Raw genomic sequence first — 22315 nt, forward strand, 5'->3', positions numbered from 1 at the left:
TTTATATTACAGATTTTTATGTGACATAAAATATTTATCTAGTAAGTGCAGTTGCTCTTCATTGCAATCAGTACTGTGATGTCTTTATTAAAAATGTTAATTTCATAAACTGTTATAGCTGAAAATGAAGTAAATTTTTTTCCTTTTTTTGAAGAATATTTTTTCTGAAGCTGACTTTAATTAAAAAATGTATTTTGCACACAATACCTATTGTGTGCAAAAGTATAAAATATATTTCACCTCTACATTTAATGTAAGATTTTTTAATTTGTAAAACATGTTTATCTTTTAATCAGTAGTCCTAAGAAAAAGTATTCATGCTCTGTTTATATTTCAGTTTAAGTTTTCTTTTAGTCTATAGGTATATTATTACTCAGCTTTGCCTTGCTTCAATAAGAAATTATCTTTTAGACCTTTTTTATAAACTGCAAAGGAAAATGTTTGATGTTTTCAGTGAGTATTATGCTTTGTTACCTGTTATATGACTTTAAATATATTTGTGTTTTAATTTTTCATTAAATGGTTTTCAGCGGGTACCATCTAATGCTTCATGGGAGCAAGCTATGAAAATGATCATAAATGATCCACGATACAGGTAATTATTTTTTTTACATTTACTTTTCACTTTGAAAATAGCAAGCCAAGCAAATTCAGAATTATATAAAACAATATAACTTTCTACTCCCATTGTCTTCTATTATTTTAGATACTAAGAATAGAATTGTTCTATGTCTGATATGAACCAAAAAAGGCTTTGCCATACAATTTGAGTATTCTGCCCTGCTACAGATGAAATTAAAATTATTTTGAAATTAGAAATTATTTTTGTAATCATTTATTTTTAATGTCTTACTTAAATTTTCTTGTGAATAAAATCATATATATTACTCTTCAAAGTTTCAATATTTGATTGTCTTCCCTTCATTTACGCTTATGTGGCATTTTTCTATTTAGTGCTTTAGCAAAGTTGAGTGAAAAAAAGCAGGCCTTTAATGCCTATAAAGTTCAGACAGAGAAAGAAGAAAAAGAAGAAGCAAGATCAAAGTACAAAGAAGCTAAGGAATCCTTTCAGCGTTTTCTAGAAAATCATGAGAAAATGACATCCACAACCAGATACAAGTAAGATTTTTAATGATGCATGATATATGTTTACTGAGCTGTTTCTGTGAGCTTTTTGCTAGGTGTGCAGTAAGTGTTCTGAAGTAGATGCTCATTTAAATAAAACTAGATGACTATAAGCATAGCAGTTTTATTGCGTACCTGATAAATCAGTAGTTAAATGTGGAATTTAACTTAAAGACTCACTGAGTTACTAATTGGGGATTAGAGCTATTTTTTACTTACTATAAGAATAGAAATTTTTGGTATTTGTGATGGAAAAAGTATAGTTTCATTAAACATAGCATTTTGAAAATTTGTATTGACATAGCATTCCTGATTTTAGAGTACTTTGTTTAAAACTGTGGGTAATTCACTGTCAACATATACAGTAAGTTATCAAGTTCATTTTCCACGTGTGCTTCCTTATTTTTATCATTCTTCCAGTAGAGCCTTAGTGAAAAACTTTATTTCATTAAATATTCCTGTTTTATGTGTTAGCTGAATTTCTGACAACTTTTTGAAGTCTATAATTTAGTTCCATAGGCAGTTTAATAGTCTCTCTAGCTACTCTAAGAATTAGAGATAGTCTTGTAAAGAAAAATGGAAGCCTGAGCTATTTTGTTCTTGTTCTTAATTAAAAAGTTTTCCTGAATAATATAGTCACGGATTTAGAATGGAAAAGAGTGTTCATATGGTGGTTTTAAATTTTCTGCAAAATTAAAATTAAGATTAATTTTTATTATACAATATAGTGTAACATTTAATTGTTTTAACATAGAAAAGCAGAGCAAATGTTTGGTGAGATGGAAGTCTGGAATGCAATATCGGAACGTGACCGTCTCGAAATCTATGAAGATGTTTTATTCTTTCTTTCAAAGAAAGAAAAGGTATAATTCATTCTTATTGATATTTATAGATAGAACAAGGCATTTCTTCATTCTGATTAGTAGTTATTTTATAACATGTCCATTTTTGCTGGTTGTTTATCCAGTTTATATGTTGCAGCAGATCTGTTTATTAGAAGTTAGGTTTAAAATTGGACAGCTCCTGTAACTACTGAAGTGGACGTAGTAAGTACAGGTTTACTCTGTTACTTGAATTGTCATTAATTGGCTGTTTTATGCCTGCTTTGAGAGATAAGATAGTGTTTTTGCTAAACACTGCTTTTGTTTACGGTCTTTTATAAGAAGGGCGATACTATATAATGGTTTCCACTAAAATGTACTTACAGGGTAGTATTTTAAAGTACCTCATAACAATTATATGCACTAAGTTTTGTACTGTCCAGTATTCAAGAGACTTACAGAAATGTATTATTAACAGACATTTGATTTACCTGCAAGTGAAGATCTTAGCATTTATTCATTGTATGATTTGTTTGCAGTAACTTTAGTATTTTAGACCATGCCAATAGTTTCAGGAAGAGACATTTTGTTTTCCAGATTGTGGCTTTAGAAGAGAGGTGAAAAAATTGAAGGTAGGTACCTAGCCAAGAAATTAGGTTAGAACACTGGAAAGGTAAATAATGTTGACATTCAAAGTAAATGGGTAACATTTGAAATTTGGTCATCAGTTAAAATATAAAGAAACCTTTACTAATTGCAGTTTAAATATTTCTTTGAACTTCAAAACATGTATTTATACTTTTGATGTAGGAACAAGCGAAGCAGTTGCGAAAAAGAAATTGGGAAGCCTTAAAAAACATACTTGACAACATGGCTAATGTAACATACTCTACTACTTGGTCAGAAGCCCAGCAGTATCTCATGGATAATCCAACTTTTGCAGAAGATGAGGAATTGCAGAGTAAGCATAGTAATTAAATGGAGAAACAGTTTTTAACACATTGTCAAACAGCAAGGGAATCTCACATTTTTTATGAGACAGCTAAATTTTACACAATTGTTCACTCATTTCTGAAAAAGCGTTTTGTTTCTTTTTTTAAACATTTTATTTATTTAATTTTAGAGAGGGGAAGGGAAGGAGAAAAAGAGGTAAAGAAACATCAGTGTGTGGTTGCCTCTTGAGCACACCTTGCCGGGGACCTGGGCCACACCCAGGCATGTGCTCTGACTGGGAATTAAACCAGCAGCCCTTTGGCTCACAGGCCGACACTCAATCTACTGAGCCACGCCAGCCAGGGCTGACTAAATTGGATACTTCTAATTGTTTTGTGATCTATGACAAAAATATTTTTCCAGAAATGTGAAATTAGCTTTATCAGATAATCCTTGAAATATGTTTATCATTGGTTAAATTTGAAATTGTCTGTGTGACTTCGTAAGAACCAAATTGCCACATTTTCTTCCTGCTGTTGTCTTGAAATAATGGCTTTAGAGATTGCAAAATGCATAAAATATATTAGCATTATCTTCCACTAAGCTTCTCCAAATTCTCTCTTTTTTTTTTTTTTTTTTTTTTTTACTATTTGGTGGTTGTTTAAATTGCAGTTTTCTTGATTACCTCTCTGATACCATGCTTCAGGAAGTCTGGGACAGGGCCTAGAACTTGACACTTTGCAAAAGCTCCTTGGGTAATTCTGATACTGCTGACAAATTTTATCATCATAATTTCTTTTCAGTAGTTGTATCGTGTGCAGTGTCTTTGTTTCATTCTCAGGTGCAAGGTTTGTTTTGGTGAGGTTTTTAAAAAAAATTTCCTTAAATTTTTCCCATTTAGATAATTATGAGTCATATATGAGTTTAAATGTAAGTATTTTGGAAAGGTGAGTTTGACATTTATAGGGAGTTAATACAAATAATTAAATGACATTTTAATTTTTTAAATAAAAAAAACCTTTAGACATGGATAAAGAAGATGCATTAATTTGCTTTGAAGAACATATCCGGGCTTTAGAAAAGGAAGAAGAAGAAGAAAAACAGAAGAGTTTGCTGAGAGAACGGAGACGGCAGCGTAAAAATAGAGAATCTTTTCAGGTATTTATTTTCTTTTCTAGCTTAATGTTATAATATGGTTAATGAACTTCAACAACGCTGTAAACAATTTTAAAACACCTGATCCCAGATCACCAATGTGGACTTTGTGAAGTATTCATACACATTTAACTCTTAAGTTCTGCAATTAGTTATGACCCCACCGAGGAAGAGCAACCATTTTAATCCAGGGGAATATAGAAGACTAGCAGATTTGGTATTTAAGGAGCAGATTGATAGATGAGGTTTTACTTGGGAAAGAGAAATGGGATGAGGGAAGGCTGAAAACAAAATATGTGTGATGAGTCATTAGTACTAGTTGCTTTTTAGGCTCTAGAGAATTGTAGGGAATGCTATGGTATAGGTTGGGGAATGGGACATAATTCTAAAATGTTACACATAAGAGTTGAAGCACATGTCTGTAACATGGGCTAATGTTTCTTTTTCACCTCCAAGTACCACTTTTTATTCACTCAGTAATGGAGAGTATCATGGACCAGTGAATTATAATGATAACAGCATTAATTGTTTACTACTTATACATACTAAATTTAAATCTCTTGATTTTTATGACAGCCTTGTATTATAAGAGTAGGTAATATTTTTGTTATGTCTACTTAGACAAGGAAATGATTTGGGAGAGGGGAAGTGACTTGCTCAAATTCAGCTACTGAATAGTGGAAACAAAACTTGAATCTACACAGTCTTAATTACAGAGTCTCTTCCATTAAACACTGTATTAGGATAAATACAGTAGCTTAAACAAGTTTATTTCTTTTTTTTTTTAATTTAATTATTGTTCAAGTACAGTCTTCTGTCTTTTACTCCCATCCCAGCCCCCCCGCCCCCCCCCCCCCCCTCCCGCAGTACTCCCCACCTCCCTCCTATTCCCCCCACCCTGGTTTTTTTTGTCAGTGTGTCCTTTATACTTGTTCTTGTGAATCCTTCTCCCTTTCCCCTGAAATTCTCTCTGCTCTCCCCTCTGGTCCCTGTCAGCCTGTTCTGTATTTCAGTGTCTTTGGTTATATTTTGCTTGCTTGTTTGTTTTGTTGTTTAGGTTCCTGTTAAAGGCGAGATCATACGGCATTTGGAAATTTCACTGCCTGGCTTATTTCACTCAACATAGTGCTTTCCAGTTCCATCCATGCTGTTGCAAAGGGTAGTAGCTCCTTCTTTCTTTCTGCTGCATGGAATTCCATTCTGTAAATGTACCATAGTTTTTGGATCCATTCATTTACTGTTGGGCACCTAGGTTGCTTCCAACTCTTAGCTATTGTAAATTGTGCTGCTATGAACATTGGGGTGCATAGGTTCTTTTGGATTGGTGTTTCAGGGTTCTTAAAATATACTCCTAACAGTGGAATTGCTGGGTCAAAAGGCATACTCATTTTTAGTTTTCTTAGAAAATTTCATACTGTTTTCCATAATGGTTGTACCAGTCTGCAATCCCACCAACAGTGAACTAGGGTCCCCTTTTTCCCACAACCTCTCCAACATTTGTTGTTTGTTGCTTTGTTTATGATGGCCATTCTAACTTGTGTAAAGAGTTGTCTCATAGTGGTTTTAATTTGCATCTCTCTGATAGCTAGGGATATTGAGCATCTCTTCAAGTGTCTCTGGATCCTCTGTATGTCCTCCTTGGAGAAGTGTCCAAGTCCTTTGCCCATTTTTTAAAAAATATTTTATTTATTTATTTTTAGAAAGGAAAGGGAAGGAGAAAGAGTGGGAGAGAAACATCAGTGTGTGGTTGCCTCTCATGTGTCCCCCACTGGGGACCTGGCCTGCAACCCAGGCATGTGCCCTGACTGGGAATCGAATCAGCAACCCTTTGCTTCACAGGCTCGCGCTCAATCCATTGAGCTATACCAGCCAGGGCGCCCATTTTTTAATTGGGTTGCTTGTCTTCTTAGAGTGGAGTCATGTGAGTTCTTTGTATATTTTGGAGATTAAACCTTTGTCTGAGGTATCATTGGCAAATATGTTTTGCCATACAGTTGGTTGTCTTTTTATCTTTGTATTTAAAGAAACAGTATTTAAAGAAATACTGTTTTTCTTTAGCCATGCACAAGCTTTTTATTTTGATGAGATCCCATTTGTTTATTCTTTCCATTATGTCCCTTGCTCTGGGGGACATATCAGTAAAAATGTTGTTGCGTGAAATATCCGAGATTTTCCTGCCAGTGTTCTCCTTTAGGATTTTAATGGTGTCACGGCTTATATTTAAGTCTTTATCCACCTTAAATTTACTTTGGTGTATGGTGTAAGTCGGTGCTCAAGTTCCATTTTCTTGCATGTAGCTGTCCAGTGCTCCCAACACCATTTGTTGAAGAAGCTATCTTTACTCCATTTTATGTTACTGCCCCCTTTGTCAAATATTAATTGACCATAGAGACTTGGATTTATTTCTGGGCTCTCTGTTCTGTTCCATTGGTCTATGTGCCTGTTTTTATGCCAGTACCAGGCTGTTTTGATTACAGTGGCCTTGTAATATAGTTTGGTATCAGGTATTGTGATCCCTCCTACTTTGTTCTTCTTTCTCAAAATTGCAGCTGCTATTCGGGGTGGTTTATGGTTCCATATAAATTTTTGAAGTGTTTGTTCTATGTCTGTGAAATACATCATTGGTACTTTAATAGGTATTGCATTGAATGTGTATATTGCTTTGGATAGTATGGACATTTTGATATGTTAATTCTTCCAATCCATGAACACGGTATATATTCCCATTTGTTTTTGTGTCTTCCTTGATTTCTTTCTTCAGTGTTGTGTAGTTTTCTGCATACAGGTCTTTGATCTCCTTGGTTAGGTTTATTCCCAGATATTTTATTTTTCTTTTTGCTATATCGAATGGGATTTTTTTTCTTGATTTTTGCTTCTGCTATTTCATTGTTAGTATACAAGAATGCCTTTGATTTCTAGATATTGACTTTGTATCCCACCATTTTGCCAAATTTATTTGTTACGTCAAGCAGTTTTTTGGTAGAGTCTATAGGATTTTCCATGTACACTGTCATGTCATCTGCAAACAATGACAGTTTTGTTTCCTCCTTTCCTATTTGGATACCTTTTATTTCCTTTTCTTATCTGATTGCTGTGGCTAAAACTTCCAATGCTGTATTGAATAGAAATGGTGAAAGTGGACAACCTTGTCTTGTTTCTTATATTAGTGGAAAAGATTTTAGTTTTTGCCCATGGAGTATGATGTTGGCTGTAGGTCTCTCATACGTGGCCTTTATTATATTGAGGAATGCTCCCTCTATTCCCACTTTGCTGAGTGTTTTTATCATAAATGGGTGTTGCACCTTATCAAAAGTTTTTTCCTCATCTATTGATATGATCATGTGATTTTTGTGTTTGCTTTTGTTTATGTGATGTATTACATTTAGTGGTTTGCGAATATTGAACCATCCTTGCATCCTGGAATGAATCCCACTTGGTCATGGTGTATGATCTTTTTTTAATGTACTGTTGGATGTGATTTGCCAATATTTTGTTGAGGATTTTAGCATCTATGTTCATCAGCGATATTGGCCTGAAGTTTTCTTTCTTTGTTGTGTCTCTATCTGGTTTTGGAATTAGGATGATGCTGGCTTCATAAAAAGAGTTTGGGAGTTTTCTGTTTTTTTGGATTTTTTGAAATAGTTTATAAAGAATGGGGATTAGCTCTTCCTTAAATGCTTTCTAGAATTCTCCTGTAAAACCATCTGGTCCAGGGCTTTTGTGTGTTAGGAGTTGTTTGATTACTGCTTCAATTTCATCTGCTGTTACTGGTCTGTTCAGGCTTTCTGTTTCTTCTTCATTGAGTTTTGGAAGATTATATTTTTTTAGAAATTTGTCTATTTCACCTAGGTTTTCAAATTTCCTGCCATAATAGTTGTTTGTAGTAGTTTCTTACAATCCTTTGTATTTCTGTGGTGTCAGTTGTAATCACTCCTCTTTCATTTCTGATTGTTTATTTGGGTCCTCTCTCTTCTTTTCTTGATGAGCCTACTTAATGGATTGTTGATTTTATTTATCTTTTCAAAAAACCAGCTCCTGGATTCATTGATCCTTAAAATTGTGTTTTTAGTCTCTATGTCATTTAATTCTGCTCTGATCTTGGTTATTTCCTTCCTTCTGCTTGCTCTGGGCTGTCTTTGTTGTTGTTCCTCGAGTTCTTGCAGGCGTAGGGTTAGGTTGTTTGTTTGAAATGTTTCTATCTTCTTTAGGTAGGCCTGTATTGCTATAAACTTCCCTCTCAGGACTGCCTTCGCTGTGTCCCGCAAGTTTTGGGTTGTTGTGAGATCATTTTCATTTGTTTCCAGAAACTTCTTGATTTCTTCCCTAATTTCATTCTTGACCCATTCATTGTGTAATAGCATACCATTCAATCTTCATGATTTTGAGTGTTTTTGGTTTTTTCCTTCAGGGTTGGTTTCCAGTTTCAGTCCCTTATGGTGGGAGAAAATGCTTGGTATGATTTCAATTTTCTTGAATTTGTTGAGGCTCGTTTTGTGTCCTATCTGTGGTGTATCTTTGAAAATGTTCCATGTGCATTTGAAAAGAATGTGTATTTAGCTTCTTTGGGATAAAAGGCTCTATATATATATCAGTTAAGTCCAATTTATCTAGGGCATTGTTCAATGCCACAATATCTTTGTTGATATTTTGTTTGGAAGATCTGTCGATTTTTGACAGTTGGGTGTTAAAATCCCCTGTTGTAATTGTGTTGCTTTCAATATCTTTCTTGAAATCCTCTAAGGTTTTCTTCATATATTTGGGTACTCCTATGTTGGGTGCATATATATTTGCAATGTTTGTCTTCTTTGTGGATTCTTCCCTTGAGTATTATGAAGTGATCTTCTGGGTCTCTCTTTATGGCCCTTTTTTTGAAGTCTATTTTGTCTGATATGAGTATTGCTACTCCGGCTTTTTTTTCTAGTCCGTTTGTGTGGAAAATTTGTTTTCCAGCCCTTCACTTTCAGTCTGTGTAGGTCTTTTGTCCTGAGGTGGGTCTCTTGTAGGCAGTATATGTTTGGATCATGCTTTCTCATCCATTCAGCTATTCTAATGTCTTTTGATTGGAGCATTTAATCTCTTTATGTTTAAGGTTATTATTGATATGTACTTATTCATTGCCATTTTTGTACCTGTGTTTCTGTGTCTCTCTTTTCCTTCTTTTCCTTCCAGCAGTCCTTTTAGCGTCTCTTGCAGAGCTGGTTTGGTGGAGGCATATTCTTTTAGACTTCTTTTATCTTGGAAGCTCTTTATTTGGCATTCCATCTTGATTGAGAGCCTTGCTGGGTAAAGTAGCCTTGGTTGCAGGCTTGTGGTTCTCATTACTTAGAATATTTCTTGCCGTTCTCTTCTTGCTTGGAGTTTTTCCAGTGAGAAGTCAGCAGGTAACCTTATTGGGGCTCCCTTGTATGTTACTTCCTTTTTCTCCCTTGCTGCCTTTAAGATTCTCTCTTTGTCTTGGAATTTTGCCATTTTAATGATGTTGTGTCTTGAAGTGGGCCTCTTTGAGTTCCTCTTGATTGGGACCATCTGTGTTTCCTGGATTTGTGTGACTTTTTCTCTCATCAAATTAGGGAAATTTTCCTTTATTATTTTTTCAAATATGTTTTCTATCCCTCGTTCTTCTCCTTCTCCTTCTGGTATCCCTATTATTTGGATATTATTATGTTTCATATTATATTGCATTTCTCTTAATCCCTCTTCATTCTTTCTGTGCCTTTTTTCCTTTTCTTGCTCTTTCGGGGAGTTTTTTCTACTTTGTCTTCCAACTCACTGATCCAATCTTCTGCTTCATTGATCCTGTTTTTGATTGCTTCTACTGTCTTCTTCAGCTTCAAAATTGTATTCTTCATTTCCTCTTGGCCTTTGCTGATAGTTTCTGTTTCCTTTTTCATGTTGCTATAGTTTGCTCAGAGTTCATTGTATCTGCCCTGTAGTTTCTGGTAGCTCATTGTGAGCTCTTTAAAATTCCTGATAACCAGTGCTTTGAATTCATTATCTAATAGTTGCCTTGCCTTTATTTCATCTAACATTCTTTCTGAGGCTTCCTCCTTTCCTTTCATTTGGGGATTGTGTCTTTGTCTTCCCATTATTTGTAAGACTGTTCTTGTTAGCCTCACCTTAAATTGATCTGTTCTGACTCCCTGGGTTTATGGTGTGAACCTCTGTGGTTTAATGCCATAAAATTCAGTGGTGCAGTCTCCTTCGGTTATCCTGGTGTTCTCTGCTTCCACCTACTCCTTTTTTGTTGTGTGTGATCAGTTGGAGGGGGAGGCAGAATAGTTTATGACAGCAGGAGAGTATTTTATGAGATTTACAGTCACAGCCGGTAAAGAAGAGATAGAGCTTTAGGCTATATATAGTGTTAACCGTAATATTCAACCCAACTTGCCACTTTTAAGAGAGGATGGACAAAGGATAAGTCTCTTGTTGGAGAGGGAAGGCTTTTGAGTTGGATCTAGAAAGCAGTGAGGTTGCGGGTGGTCAGATTCTGAGGTAAGGTGAGAGTCAAGGATAGTAAGTAGGTGTAATGTGTGAGCAAATAGAGTTAATCACTCCAGTAATAGAATTCAGGAAACTGAAGTGGACTAAGATCTGGGAGATATGTTGTGAAGTATTTACAGTTATATATAACAGCTATTATTTACAATAATATTAGAGAAACAATCACATGACAGACTCTATGTGATCTGGATAACATGAATAGAGGGTATAGAACTTTGGGTAGTGTGCTAAAGGAACACAAGTGGTGTGAAGTATAGAAAATTGGCAATACACTGTGGAGGAGAGAACAGGGGAAACCTGTCAAATGATACAATATAACCAGCCAAGGCAAAGAAGCCTATACAGAAAGAAGAGGAATACAAAGATACTATTAAAATATAAAAGAAGTGAGAATAATGATAATAATAATACAAATATGCAGCAACTTGTGGCTTCTCTGCTATAGCAAAGTGAAATTTGTCTCTCTGTCTCTACTGTTGGGATGCCCTCTCTGTGGGTCCAACTCTGGTCTTTTTGTAGTTCCAAGTTGTTTGTGTCACATGTGGGTAAAAGAAAAGAATACAAACAAAAAAAAAAGGCAGGAGAAGGGAGGAAAAAGCGGTAAGTTTGGAAAGAAGGGAAGAAGGAATAAAGAAAGAAGAGAGGAAAAAAGTATTGAAAGATAAAACAATAATAAAATTAAAGAGATACAAGATTACTTAAAAAAAAATCTCATTTTGGTTTCTAACTGGCCAAACTGGTTTTTCTGGCTGCAGCAGGCTGAGGGGTGATTGGTATGGTCTTTCTGTGAGTGCTCTCCCAAAAGCTAGCCCCGCATCTCTCCCCAGTCCCACAAAGGTGATCTAGGTTCTCTTCAGAGCACTTTCCCTGGGGGTCCTCGCAGTGGGCTATGTGCAGACATGCCAGCCAGGTTGTCTGGGTCCTGCGGGATCTAGCACAGCCCTTCCCCGTTCTGCGGGGGAACTCAAGGGCCCATCCTCTGGGTCGCTGCCAGGCTGGGTGGGGAGCAGGCCAAGTGGCTCTCGCAGAGGAATCCTTTGGTTTACTTTCCAAAAAATTTCTCAAGAAAGCCTGCCTCTCAGCACAGCCTAATCCCCCAGCCAGACCAGTGACTATCAGAGTCAGAGCCTGACACTGCTCCTCTGAATTCTCCCAGGCTGTTGACCACAGAGTCTGCAGTTGAACACGGCCCTTTGTCCTTTTATCCTCTCTGTAAACTCAAGCAGAAAGGTCTCTCCCCGGTGTTGCCCAACCTTGCTTAGATGGGGAGGGAGGGAGCTGACGACCCGGCTCTCTACCAAGAACTCTGCCGCAGGCCCAAGTCTCCCAAAGAGTCTGCTGGAGACCCACTGGGTGTCGGGACTCCTGAAGAGTCCATGGCAGATGCTCTGGTTCCCAAGACCCCACTGACCTGCAACTGTCCCCTTACCATCTGGTCCTTCAATGTCCGTCACAGTCTCTGGTCCCTTATTTTCATATATGCTGGGGAACTGTTGGCTGTTTGCACTGTTCCTCTGTAGATCAGCCAGGATTTTCTTCCATGTGTATGGGAAATGGAATCCACTCCATCCTGCTCCATCGCCATCTTCCAGCCAGTGCACACATGAGAAAATCATCTAGTGTGCTCTTTTAAAAACTTGGGCCACCATGCCCAAAGAAACTAACCATCTTAAATTATCACAGCTGTTGCCTCTTGCATGCCCCCCTGCTTGGGGTACCTGGCCCACAACCCAGACATGTGCCCTGCCTGGGAATTGAACTGGCAATTCTGGTTACCAGGCTGGCACTCATTTCACTGAGCTACACCGGCCAGGGCTCAAAGTGAAAATTTTAAACTTTGTTATAGCTTTAAAACATTAACAATCTGATATAATTAGAAATCACATTCATATCTCAAATTTTTTTTTAAGTATGGCTTCTTATTAAAAAATAAAACAAAATACTTTATCCCATTAGAAATGGAAACACAGGCCAGGCTAAACACTATTGGTCTCTGTGTCTTTCCTGTGGTGGTGCTGACTGGCCTTTATGGTGAGGTGTCTACAAGCCTTCCTGGGTTTTCCAGGCCAGATTTTTACTTCCACTTGGTAAAGCAGTGAAATATGACCTCAGTTTCACATCCAAAGCTCTAGAACTTAAATTTCCACTTTATAGGATGCCACTGCTTTTTAAAGCATTGATTATTAAATATATTATGAAAAATACTTTAGACAGCTATTGTAAAAAATATTACTCTTCACACATACACATACCCCTAACAGCACCCAAAATATATTTACAGGAGTATTATCAGTCAGATAAGGAAAAAAATCTCAGTATTGGGTTTAGTCCTCCCTCAGGTGCACCAGGCTGCTGAATCTGAACTTCAGCTGATGTGAGAATCTGGGACAAGCTTTGTCTCTTTCCTCGCCATCACCACCACTCTGCCTTTTCATCCTTATAGAACTTGCCAAGTAAATTAAGAGGGCATTTTTAAAAAATCTGGTGGTATAGAATTTCTACTTCTTAATACTCGGGCTGAGAATTTATTCACATGGCCATAACTAGCTAAGAAAGGTAGGAAACCTAGATTTAATAAGCAGGAAGAAGGGGAAAGCAGACTTTTAGAAGGCTGGTTAAGTACTCTAATGCAACCAGTGATTGAGCTTTAATGTCTCTTATTAAAGATGTTTTGCAGTAATTTAAAATGAGACCAGTATGATAAAATAATAATGTAAAAAATAAGGAAATCTGTCTCACACAGACAAGTACAATATATGGTATCAGTACTGGGACCAGAGAATGTGTAGAAGAAACCCTAACGTAAGGGCCACGTTGGGCCTTCTAGGTAAGCCTAAAATATGGCTTTAAATGACTGGTAAATGTCTGGCGTGGATTCCAATTACTATTTTGATATAACTGGTATTGGCATGTTATATTGGTTTTGCTTCAGGTATTCAGCTCAGTAAGTTTCCTGTGTCACTAGATTAACTTTCAAAAGATATATTTAGAAAGTTCAATAAAATTAATTAGAAAATTGATTGTGGATGAAAAGAACATTGTCATTAATAATGGTTATGATGATGTCTATCATTTTATTGAGTATTCATTTGCCAGTCAGATAAGAACAAATATTTGTGATGTCTATGACTAGAAATATAGGATTATAGGAATATAGGATTTTTTTAAGTCCTAAAACTGTTTTTTTAATTTCTATCAAGAGTGGAAAGGAGTGATCGGGGACTTTAAAGGAGAACCAGGGGGATGTGTATTGTCTCAGAAGCCAAGGTGGAATTTTAAGGTAGAGTGGTGGTCCTCAAAGCTTGGCAGTTAGATAAAATAGCATCAGAGTCACCGGGGGAGTTATAGAAATGGAGATTCTCAAACTGACTCTAATTCTGGGGGTGGGGTCCAACAATCTGGTTTTCACCAGTCTTTCAGATGATTCTTTGAGAAACTGCTGAGGTAGAGGCACCCACCAAAAGTAGCAAATGTTAAGAATTTGAAGACCAGATAAGACCAAAAGAATACTTATAGGTGTAGCATTTAAGGTGTTTCATAATTGTTGGTATGGTAGGGAAAGTTAAAGAGTAAAGGTAAATAGAGGTGAAATCAGACCTTTCTTGAAGACATTTGATGGAAAAGTTCAAATAAGCTCAGGGTTAAGAGAATAGCTTTTTCTTGAGTAAGATAAATCAGTCGAGAGTATGAAGAAAATGGAATGATAGAGTTATCTCATAAAATCTTAGAAGGTTTAGAATTCAAGCATATATATATTAACAGGTATATTAAGAACAACATATAAGAAGACAGAAGGAAGGAGGTGAGGGGGGGAAATATATTAAATTGACTCTGAGGCAGCGAATGCCAAGGTTTGGAAGCCTTCCTTCTAAATGTCAGGCTCAGACATTATTGAAGCAACTGGCCTTCTCTACTGTAAAACACTAGGCTCCTGCTGCATACTCCAAGATGGAGTTAGTAAATAAAAGTAGAACCATACAATTTTAGCATAATGGTTTTCAAACGTGAACTCATGTCAAAGTCATAAAGCCATTTACTTTAAAAAGTAAAATTACAAATACCTAGTTTTAAATCAGAATGTAAAAAAATTTTTTTCAGGTGATTGTAATTTTCTCTCAGGTTAGGGACTCACTACTGAGATGGACTCAGTATCAAAATTTTATGACTCTCTAGATCTTAGCATCCTGAAAGTGAAACAAATACTAGCAAAGCAAGTATAATAGAGTGAGGTGGATTCTAAGATCCTAGAGAGCATCATTGAAGATGATTTCTAAGCTGTTTTAGGCGGTCAGAAGAGCAAGTGAGGAACATTGTGATCACACAATAGGGGTTGGTTTAATATATGGATTCCATTAATGTTGTGGAAAGGATGGGTAATAAGTTGGAGAAAAAAATGTTGGAAGTATAAGACTGTATGGACATGCTTATTCTTGTTTGAAGAGAAGTAGAGTTATCGATGTCCACTGTTATTCATGACAGTGCTATCCAATAAATTTGTCTACCACATAACTGATTTTAATTTCTTGTTAATTTTTAATTAATTTTACTAATTTTTTTCTTTCGCCCAATATATTCAAAATATTATCATTTTAACATGCAGTCGATATTTTTTAAAAGTGATATTTTGGGATCATCTTAAATCTTTCTGTGCTATAGACACTGATTGCACATCTCAGTTTCAGCTAGCCATATTTCATGTACTTAAAAGCTACATTTAACCAGTGGCTACCATATTGAACATTGTAGGTTTATGAGTTTTAGGAGCAAAATTTGGGGTCATTGTTCTTTAGGAATATTTGTTTGTAGGATTAAATTCCCTAAGGGTTTGGGGGGGCCAGGAAATGTGGAAATTACTAAGTACTAAAGTCCTAATATGTTGCCCTGATAATCTGTATGTAGTATAAAAGAATAAAGAAGAGAAAGTGAAATAAGTATGCAAAGATTTAGAATTAAGATAGTAATATGGAAAGAATAGGTTTTGAAATCAGATAACAGGGTTGAGTCCTCATTCCCCAAATTTTTGTGTATATTACTTTGGTAAAATTATGTGTCTTCCTCTTAAGAGGTCCACATTTGTCAAGAAAATTAAATAAAAAGTAAAAACACCTAGAATATATCAGGTACCATGTTAAAAACAAGTATATTTTATGAGTCACTTGTACATATTCTTTAGCATCATCAATTGAGATAGACAATATTCAGTATTTTTAGTTTACTCTTATCATTATATCTTTTTTTAAACTGGAAGTGATGTTCCGTCTTATACTACAGTAAACTGAAGCCTGGGAAGTTAATGTAATAGCTTTTCAAAGGTCCTTTTCTTTGAAGTACAAAATACTTTTTGCCTAAAAGCAGATTTTACTTTATCAAGGAGCCACCTTCATGTTTGCATTTATACATATTGGGGATGATAACATTGGTAGAAGGGTTTTAAATATTGCTGCATTTTTAATGTGTGTGTTCTGTGGTACACTAATATTTTTCTAATGTCCTTAGAGATGACTTCAATAGTATGGGGTTTGTTGTTGTTTCTTGTTATTGTTAATGGTTCTTAATTTTTCAGATATTTTTAGATGAACTGCATGAACATGGACAACTGCATTCTATGTCATCTTGGATGGAATTGTATCCAACAATTAGTTCTGACATTAGGTTCACTAATATGCTTGGTCAGCCCGGTGAGATTCTTTTCTTTCCTAACTTATAGTTATGATAGTAGATGGAATGAGCCAGAAGGTTGTGTTGGAAAATGGGAGGGAGGGGTACTTTATTTTGTTTTATAAACAAAAAAATAATTGCAGCTCTTTAGTTAGAGCTAGCTTTTGACTTCTTTAGTTTTTTCATTAGGATCAACTGCACTTGACCTTTTCAAGTTTTATGTTGAGGATCTTAAAGCACGCTATCATGATGAGAAGAAGATAATAAAAGACATTTTAAAGGTAAATATACTTACTGTACACTGCTAATCTGTGGTACATTTTAAAAATTCTGTGTTCCTTTGATATGTGTTATTAACAAGATTTTGGGGTTTTTGTTTTTTTTTAGGATAAAGGATTTGTAGTTGAAGTAAATACTACTTTTGAAGACTTTGTGGCAATAATCAGTTCAACTAAAAGATCAACTACATTAGATGCTGGAAATATTAAGTTGGCTTTTAATAGTGTAAGTTGTCTTTACTGTTAGGAACAATAGTACAATTCTTAAGTATTCGGCCAAAAGTACTTCAGTTGTAGGATACTGGAATAAGGGAATATGAGCAGGATTTCATGTGGTAGTGGACATCTTTCAAGATAAGATAAAAGAAAATACTATATTTAGATGATGGGCTGATGTTAAGCTTTCTTTGCTGAAATTAATTGCTGTTGTAAATTGGATCTTAACTTATAAATAATGGAGAATATCTCAAAGTAATGAGCCCTGGCTGCTGTAGTTCACTTGGTTGAGTATATCCCACAAAGTGAAAGATCACCAGCTTGATTCCTAGTCAGTGTACAAGCCTGGGTTGCAGGTTTGGTCCGGTGTCAGGGCGTGTGTGGGAGGCAACCAGTTGATGTTTCTCTACCTTTCTCCCTTCCTTACCCTCTCTCTAAAAATAAAATCTTAATAGTAACAATGAATTGTTTCAACTAAAGAAGATTATTTTAACTGATTAACTGATCTTCTAAAAGTTACTAGAAAAGGCAGAAGCCCGTGAACGTGAAAGAGAAAAAGAGGAGGCTCGAAAGATGAAACGAAAAGAATCTGCATTTAAGAGTATGTTGAAACAAGCTACTCCTCCAATAGAATTGGATGCTGTCTGGGAAGATGTATGTATATTTGTAAATTTTTCCTAATTGTTTTCTTTACAATTGAAAATAATAATCCTTTAAGTTGCTTTCATTTTGTAGCCACAAAAATAAGCCGTATTTGTACAGCATATTAGATATATTGATTAAGACTAGATTAAAAGTATAAAGTCAGCTGTGACTCTACATTTAGACATGTTTGTTAAAAATATTGTGGAATTCAGAGTAAAGAAAATAATATAATAGACCTTGAGGGGAATGAGCGGTCATATTTTTCACTTTTTTTTTTAGTCATATTGATATGTTCTTGGCATTAATATATTTATTGCATATCTACATTTTTTCAGATCCGGGAGAGATTTGTAAAAGAGCCAGCATTTGAGGATATAACTCTAGAGTCTGAAAGAAAACGAATATTTAAAGATTTCATGCATGTACTTGAGGTAATTTTAGTATTCTTATAACTGGCTGAAATACAAACCATAAAAATTAAGGAATTCAGAACAAAAGTATGCTACTTAAATTATACTGCTTTTATGCAAATGTAGTTACCTGGGATACTTAAGGTGTTTTTTTCTTTTAAATAGAAACTTCCTGTAAGTGAAACAAAACTTGAATGGGGACATAAAGATTGTGGAGACTATTCATGTGTTTCATATTTTTACATTGTTTTAGAAATTCAACGTAGCAGCCGTATCAACTGACCAGTAAACCTAAAGAAAACTTAAAAATTGTTTTCTATCTACTTTACAAGATTCTGCTTGTACATTTAAAATATACTACGTTAGATGTATTCAGGGGGGATCTGAGAAATAGTGAAATAAGTTTTGTTAGAATAATGAGAAATTTGCAACTTTATTAGGTGAATAAAGGTATTTTGATGATTTCAGATAGGCACTGTGTAAGTAAATATTTGATGCCTGTGTGGGCCAGGTGCTGTATAATTGTTAGACAAATACTACATATATGAATGCCATTCTGAGAACAATGCTATGAAGATGAATAAACAGGCAAAGAGAGATAATTTACAAGAAGAGATTCCAACACAGGCTTTTTGACTCCTGAGTCAGTACTTTTAACAAACATGCTAAACCGATAGATAAACTGATACTTCACAACAATCTGAAAACTGGCACATATTTACTATAGTGTTGCATAGATATTGGGCATAGCAGGTCACTTACAGTGACTTTGAGTGTTTCATTGTGTTTATTGTTCTTGATGAATATCAATGTTGACAAGAGTTTTGCTCTGTTAATATACTTACATGTACTCTGTATTAGTTTCCCAGCTGCCTCTAGATCTTTTCTACTCAAAGTGTTTCTGACTAGCATTATCTGTAGTAACTGACAAATGCAGAGCCTCAGACCCCATCAGCAGAATTCCTACATCAGAATCATCATTTTAACAAGATTCATTTTCCCCTAATTCAAGAATGTTCCATCAAAATTTTTTCATGATCTGTGCTGGGGGTAAAGTGGTGAGGTCATAAATGGAGATAGAGATGGGAGAATAGGGAAAGGCTGAACCTATTAGAATAGGGTTAGGGAACTGAGTATTCTGGGCCTAGAGGTAGAAAAGGAAAAATTAGCATTCAGTACCATAAAATGAGAGTCCCTCCTAAGCCAGATTTTCTATTTCCACTTAGTTGTAAACTGAAGCAAAATTTATTTTCAAAGCTATAGATCTGTTGGGGGCAAGGACTTTTTACTGTAGCGTTTTCTCATTCCTGCTAGCTGGATAATTGTTTTATTAGTAAGAGTTAAAATCCACAGAGAAGCACTTTTTCTGATTGCATGTGGGGTTAGAGTGCCTATGGATGGATGTCTTAAGTTTGACTAAGAAGGGAATGTTCCTTGTGTGAAGAGAGAGGGTATATATTCATTCTGAAACCAACCTTCACTTATTAGTTAAAGGACAGCCCTGAGGCAGTTCTTTATCTTGGTGTAGAGCCGTGAGAAAAAACATCTCTGAATGCAATGTATTTAATTGTTTTTGAAAGCAGTGTAACTTGTCTATAAATTATACCTTCCTGGAGTGTATCAGTTATTCCTACTAACCTACACCCTTCTCATTCCTACAAAAAGTACTATATTAATATTTTTACATTGTTGTATTTAGATATCTAAATGATGGTTAAGGCTCAGAAGAAAACATTTTAAGTGATTATAATTCTTCACACAGTTTCAAAGGAGTACATCCTAAATATGCAAAATGAGGTTTTACTCTAAGAACTTACTTGTATAGCTTTTAAAACTTCTTTATGATCTGCTCTCTAAAGTAAATGTAAACTTGTATTTTCTTTCTTTGCTCCTATAGCATGAATGTCAACATCATCATTCAAAGAACAAGAAACATTCTAAGAAATCCAAAAAACACCACAGAAAACGTTCCCGCTCTCGATCGGTAAGGAAGTTTATTAGATGGCACCCTGAGTGTATTGAAACATTAGCAGCATTATGAATAAAATTACTTGTATTGTCTAGGGGTCAGATTCAGATGACGATGACAGCCATACAAAGAAAAAAAGACAACGATCAGAATCTCGTTCTGCTTCAGAACATTCTTCTAGTGCCGAGTCTGGTAAGCATATCTTTTAACTTGATTGAAATCATTGACACTGGATGTCCTCAAGTTCTGACACTTTTCCTTTTCATGCTGCTTAGAGAGAAGTTACAAGAAGTCAAAAAAACATAAGAAGAAAAGCAAGAAGAGGAGACATAAATCTGTAAGCAGGTTTTTAATTTTTATACTAGGCTTTTGCCTTTAACTCTCCTGGGGGCAGTAGGTCTTTTTGTGTCTAGTACTGTACAGTCCAGCAGTGTGTAGATGGGCACCTGAATTCAGGAGCTTTACAGTTGATCTTTGTCTTCATTGTCCATTAAAATCTTTTGGTGAGCTTTGGGAAAGAAATATATACCCACAATATTAAAATTCTAACTCCGGTTTTTTAAAGTAATCTTAGAGGAAAACACAAGACTTTGTGTTTTATGTATGTATTATAGCCACTCTTGAGAACCACTTAACCTTAGGTCCACCTAGAGGTCGTGTTCAAAATGTAAGGTCCTGGGTGTTACCACAAACCTGCTGAAGGAGCTTTTTTTTCATGCTGCTGATTTGAACTTACGCGTACCTGATGAGGGACTGCTTGTTTGGGCACTGACATTACACTTGAAATAATTTCTGCTACTCAGTAGCAAATTTGAGGAGAGAATTTTATTATACAGCAATCATCCTATTATGTGATTGAGCTCATCACAGAATCTTATGTTCTTAATAAGTTCCTTAATAAGCTCTTTACTGGGTTCGTGGAAATGTGCCTTCATCCTTAACTTAGTGAAGCTCTTTTAGTAGTGTATATTACTCTCCCCGGAATGTCGTCCTTTCTGTAGGAATGAACCACTGCCCCCTTGAAATTGGAAATGTTATAGAATCCTTGAGCTTAACACTTTAAATTTCACCACTGTGAATACATTCTTTGTTATTTGTGGATTTTCCTAAATGCTACCTATATGGGCATTTGTCTTGGTCAAATGCCAACTTTTTTTTATTTACACAGGACTCTCCAGAGTCAGATGCTGAGCGAGAGAAGGATAAAAAAGATAAAGATCGGGAAAGTGAGAAAGACAGAACTAGACAAAGATCTGAATCAAAACACAAATCACCTAAGAAAAAGACTGGAAAGGATTCTTCTGTAAGTAGAATTCTTATAATACAGAAATAGAGACTATGATTAAAACTATGATAGTGTTTAAAGAATAGACTTTTTTTCAGGTCTACTGCCATTAAAGAAAAACAATGAAAATTCAGTTAACGACAAAATACTTTTCTAATGTGTGTGTCCATAAATAACCCAGTTGGAGTATCCTACATAGCAAATTTCATAGCTATTATTTTAACTCACTAAGAAAGGAGGATACAGCCCTGGCTGGTGTAGCTCAGTGGATTGAGCACAGGCCTGTGAAGCAAAGGGTTGCCAATTCGATTCCCAGTCAGGGCACATGCTTGGGTTGCAGGCCAGGTCCCCAGTAGGGGACACATGAGAGGCAACCACACATTGATGTTTCTCTTCCACTCTTTCTCCTTCCCTTCCCCTCTCTCTAAAAATAAATAAATATTAAAAAAAGAAAGGAGGATACAGTCTTCTGCATTGTGCATTCTCACTAAGAAGTGCCAGTGCACATGTCCTCCCTTATTTTTTAAGGAATATAAAATTTAAGAGACTCAAATCAGGGTTCTTCCTCCAGACATTCACACTTGTCATTGTTTCTAAACTGTTGGGAATAATCAGTGGGAGGAGAGGTGAGGGCAAATGGATAGGATGGGACTGTAACCAAAAGTTAGTATTTTAATATCAAATTATGTGATTAGTCCTTATTTTCCCATATCAAATTATGTGATTAGTCCTTATTTTCCCATATATGTGTGTGTACATACATGTGAACGGCAGTACAATAGCACAAACCACCTCGGCCTTGCCATTCCTCCCACAGCTGCTGTGAGCTTGGCCAGGACTATGCCTTGCAATTACCAGTGGAGAGTTTATACCATGTAGAGAAGCCCTGGCCTGCCCTCCCGCCCTCTGTGTGTTCTGATAGAGTTGCAGTAGGGTGGAGGGGTTTTGTTCGTTTTAAATGCTGTACTGGTGCCCTGGCTGGTGTAGCTCAGTGGATTGAGCACGGACCTGCGAACCAGACAATCGCGGTTCGATTCCCAGTCAGGGCACATGCCTGGGTTGCAGGCCAGTTCCCTGCAGGCCAATTCCCAGCAGCGGACGCACGAAAGGCAACCATACATTGATGTTTCTCTCCCTCTCTCCTTCCCTTCCCCTCTAAAGATAAATAAATAAAATCTTTAAAAAAAAAAAAAAAAAAAAAAAAAAAATAAATGCTGTACTGGTGAGTCTGATGCACACCTTGGTGAAAAATGAGTATGTTCTCTATACCTATGAGCAGCTTAATGCCTTCTTCTTTATTATATTAGGTTAAATGAAAT

At 35.9% G+C, this 22315-nt stretch overlaps 1 protein-coding gene across 11 annotated transcripts in view; it reads left to right on the plus strand.

Annotated features, from left to right (window-relative positions):
- PRPF40A (pre-mRNA processing factor 40 homolog A) overlaps positions 1-22315 on the plus strand; it is a 62013-nt gene that overhangs the window by 37165 nt on the left and 2533 nt on the right. For 6 of the 11 annotated variants that reach the window (XM_053671671.1, XM_053671678.1, XM_053671684.1 and 3 more), the window contains 14 exons: positions 531-595; positions 955-1119; positions 1880-1988; positions 2757-2907; positions 3904-4037; positions 16099-16213; positions 16371-16474; positions 16581-16697; positions 17204-17341; positions 17668-17763; positions 19640-19726; positions 19807-19903; positions 19987-20048; positions 20880-21014. In XM_053671671.1, the coding sequence (XP_053527646.1) occupies positions 531-595; positions 955-1119; positions 1880-1988; positions 2757-2907; positions 3904-4037; positions 16099-16213; positions 16371-16474; positions 16581-16697; positions 17204-17341; positions 17668-17763; positions 19640-19726; positions 19807-19903; positions 19987-20048; positions 20880-21014 (1575 nt within the window). The remainder of the gene's footprint in view (positions 1-530; positions 596-954; positions 1120-1879; positions 1989-2756; positions 2908-3903; positions 4038-16098; positions 16214-16370; positions 16475-16580; positions 16698-17203; positions 17342-17667; positions 17764-19639; positions 19727-19806; positions 19904-19986; positions 20049-20879; positions 21015-22315) is intronic. The other 5 variants (XM_037157018.2, XM_053671681.1, XM_053671692.1 and 2 more) reach the window with 1 other exon arrangement.

The sequence above is a fragment of the Artibeus jamaicensis genome, unplaced genomic scaffold (assembly GCF_021234435.1).
Source record: "Artibeus jamaicensis isolate MK-2021 breed Jamaican fruit bat unplaced genomic scaffold, CSHL_Jam_final contig_1832, whole genome shotgun sequence".
Classification (NCBI taxonomy): domain Eukaryota; kingdom Metazoa; phylum Chordata; class Mammalia; order Chiroptera; family Phyllostomidae; genus Artibeus; species Artibeus jamaicensis.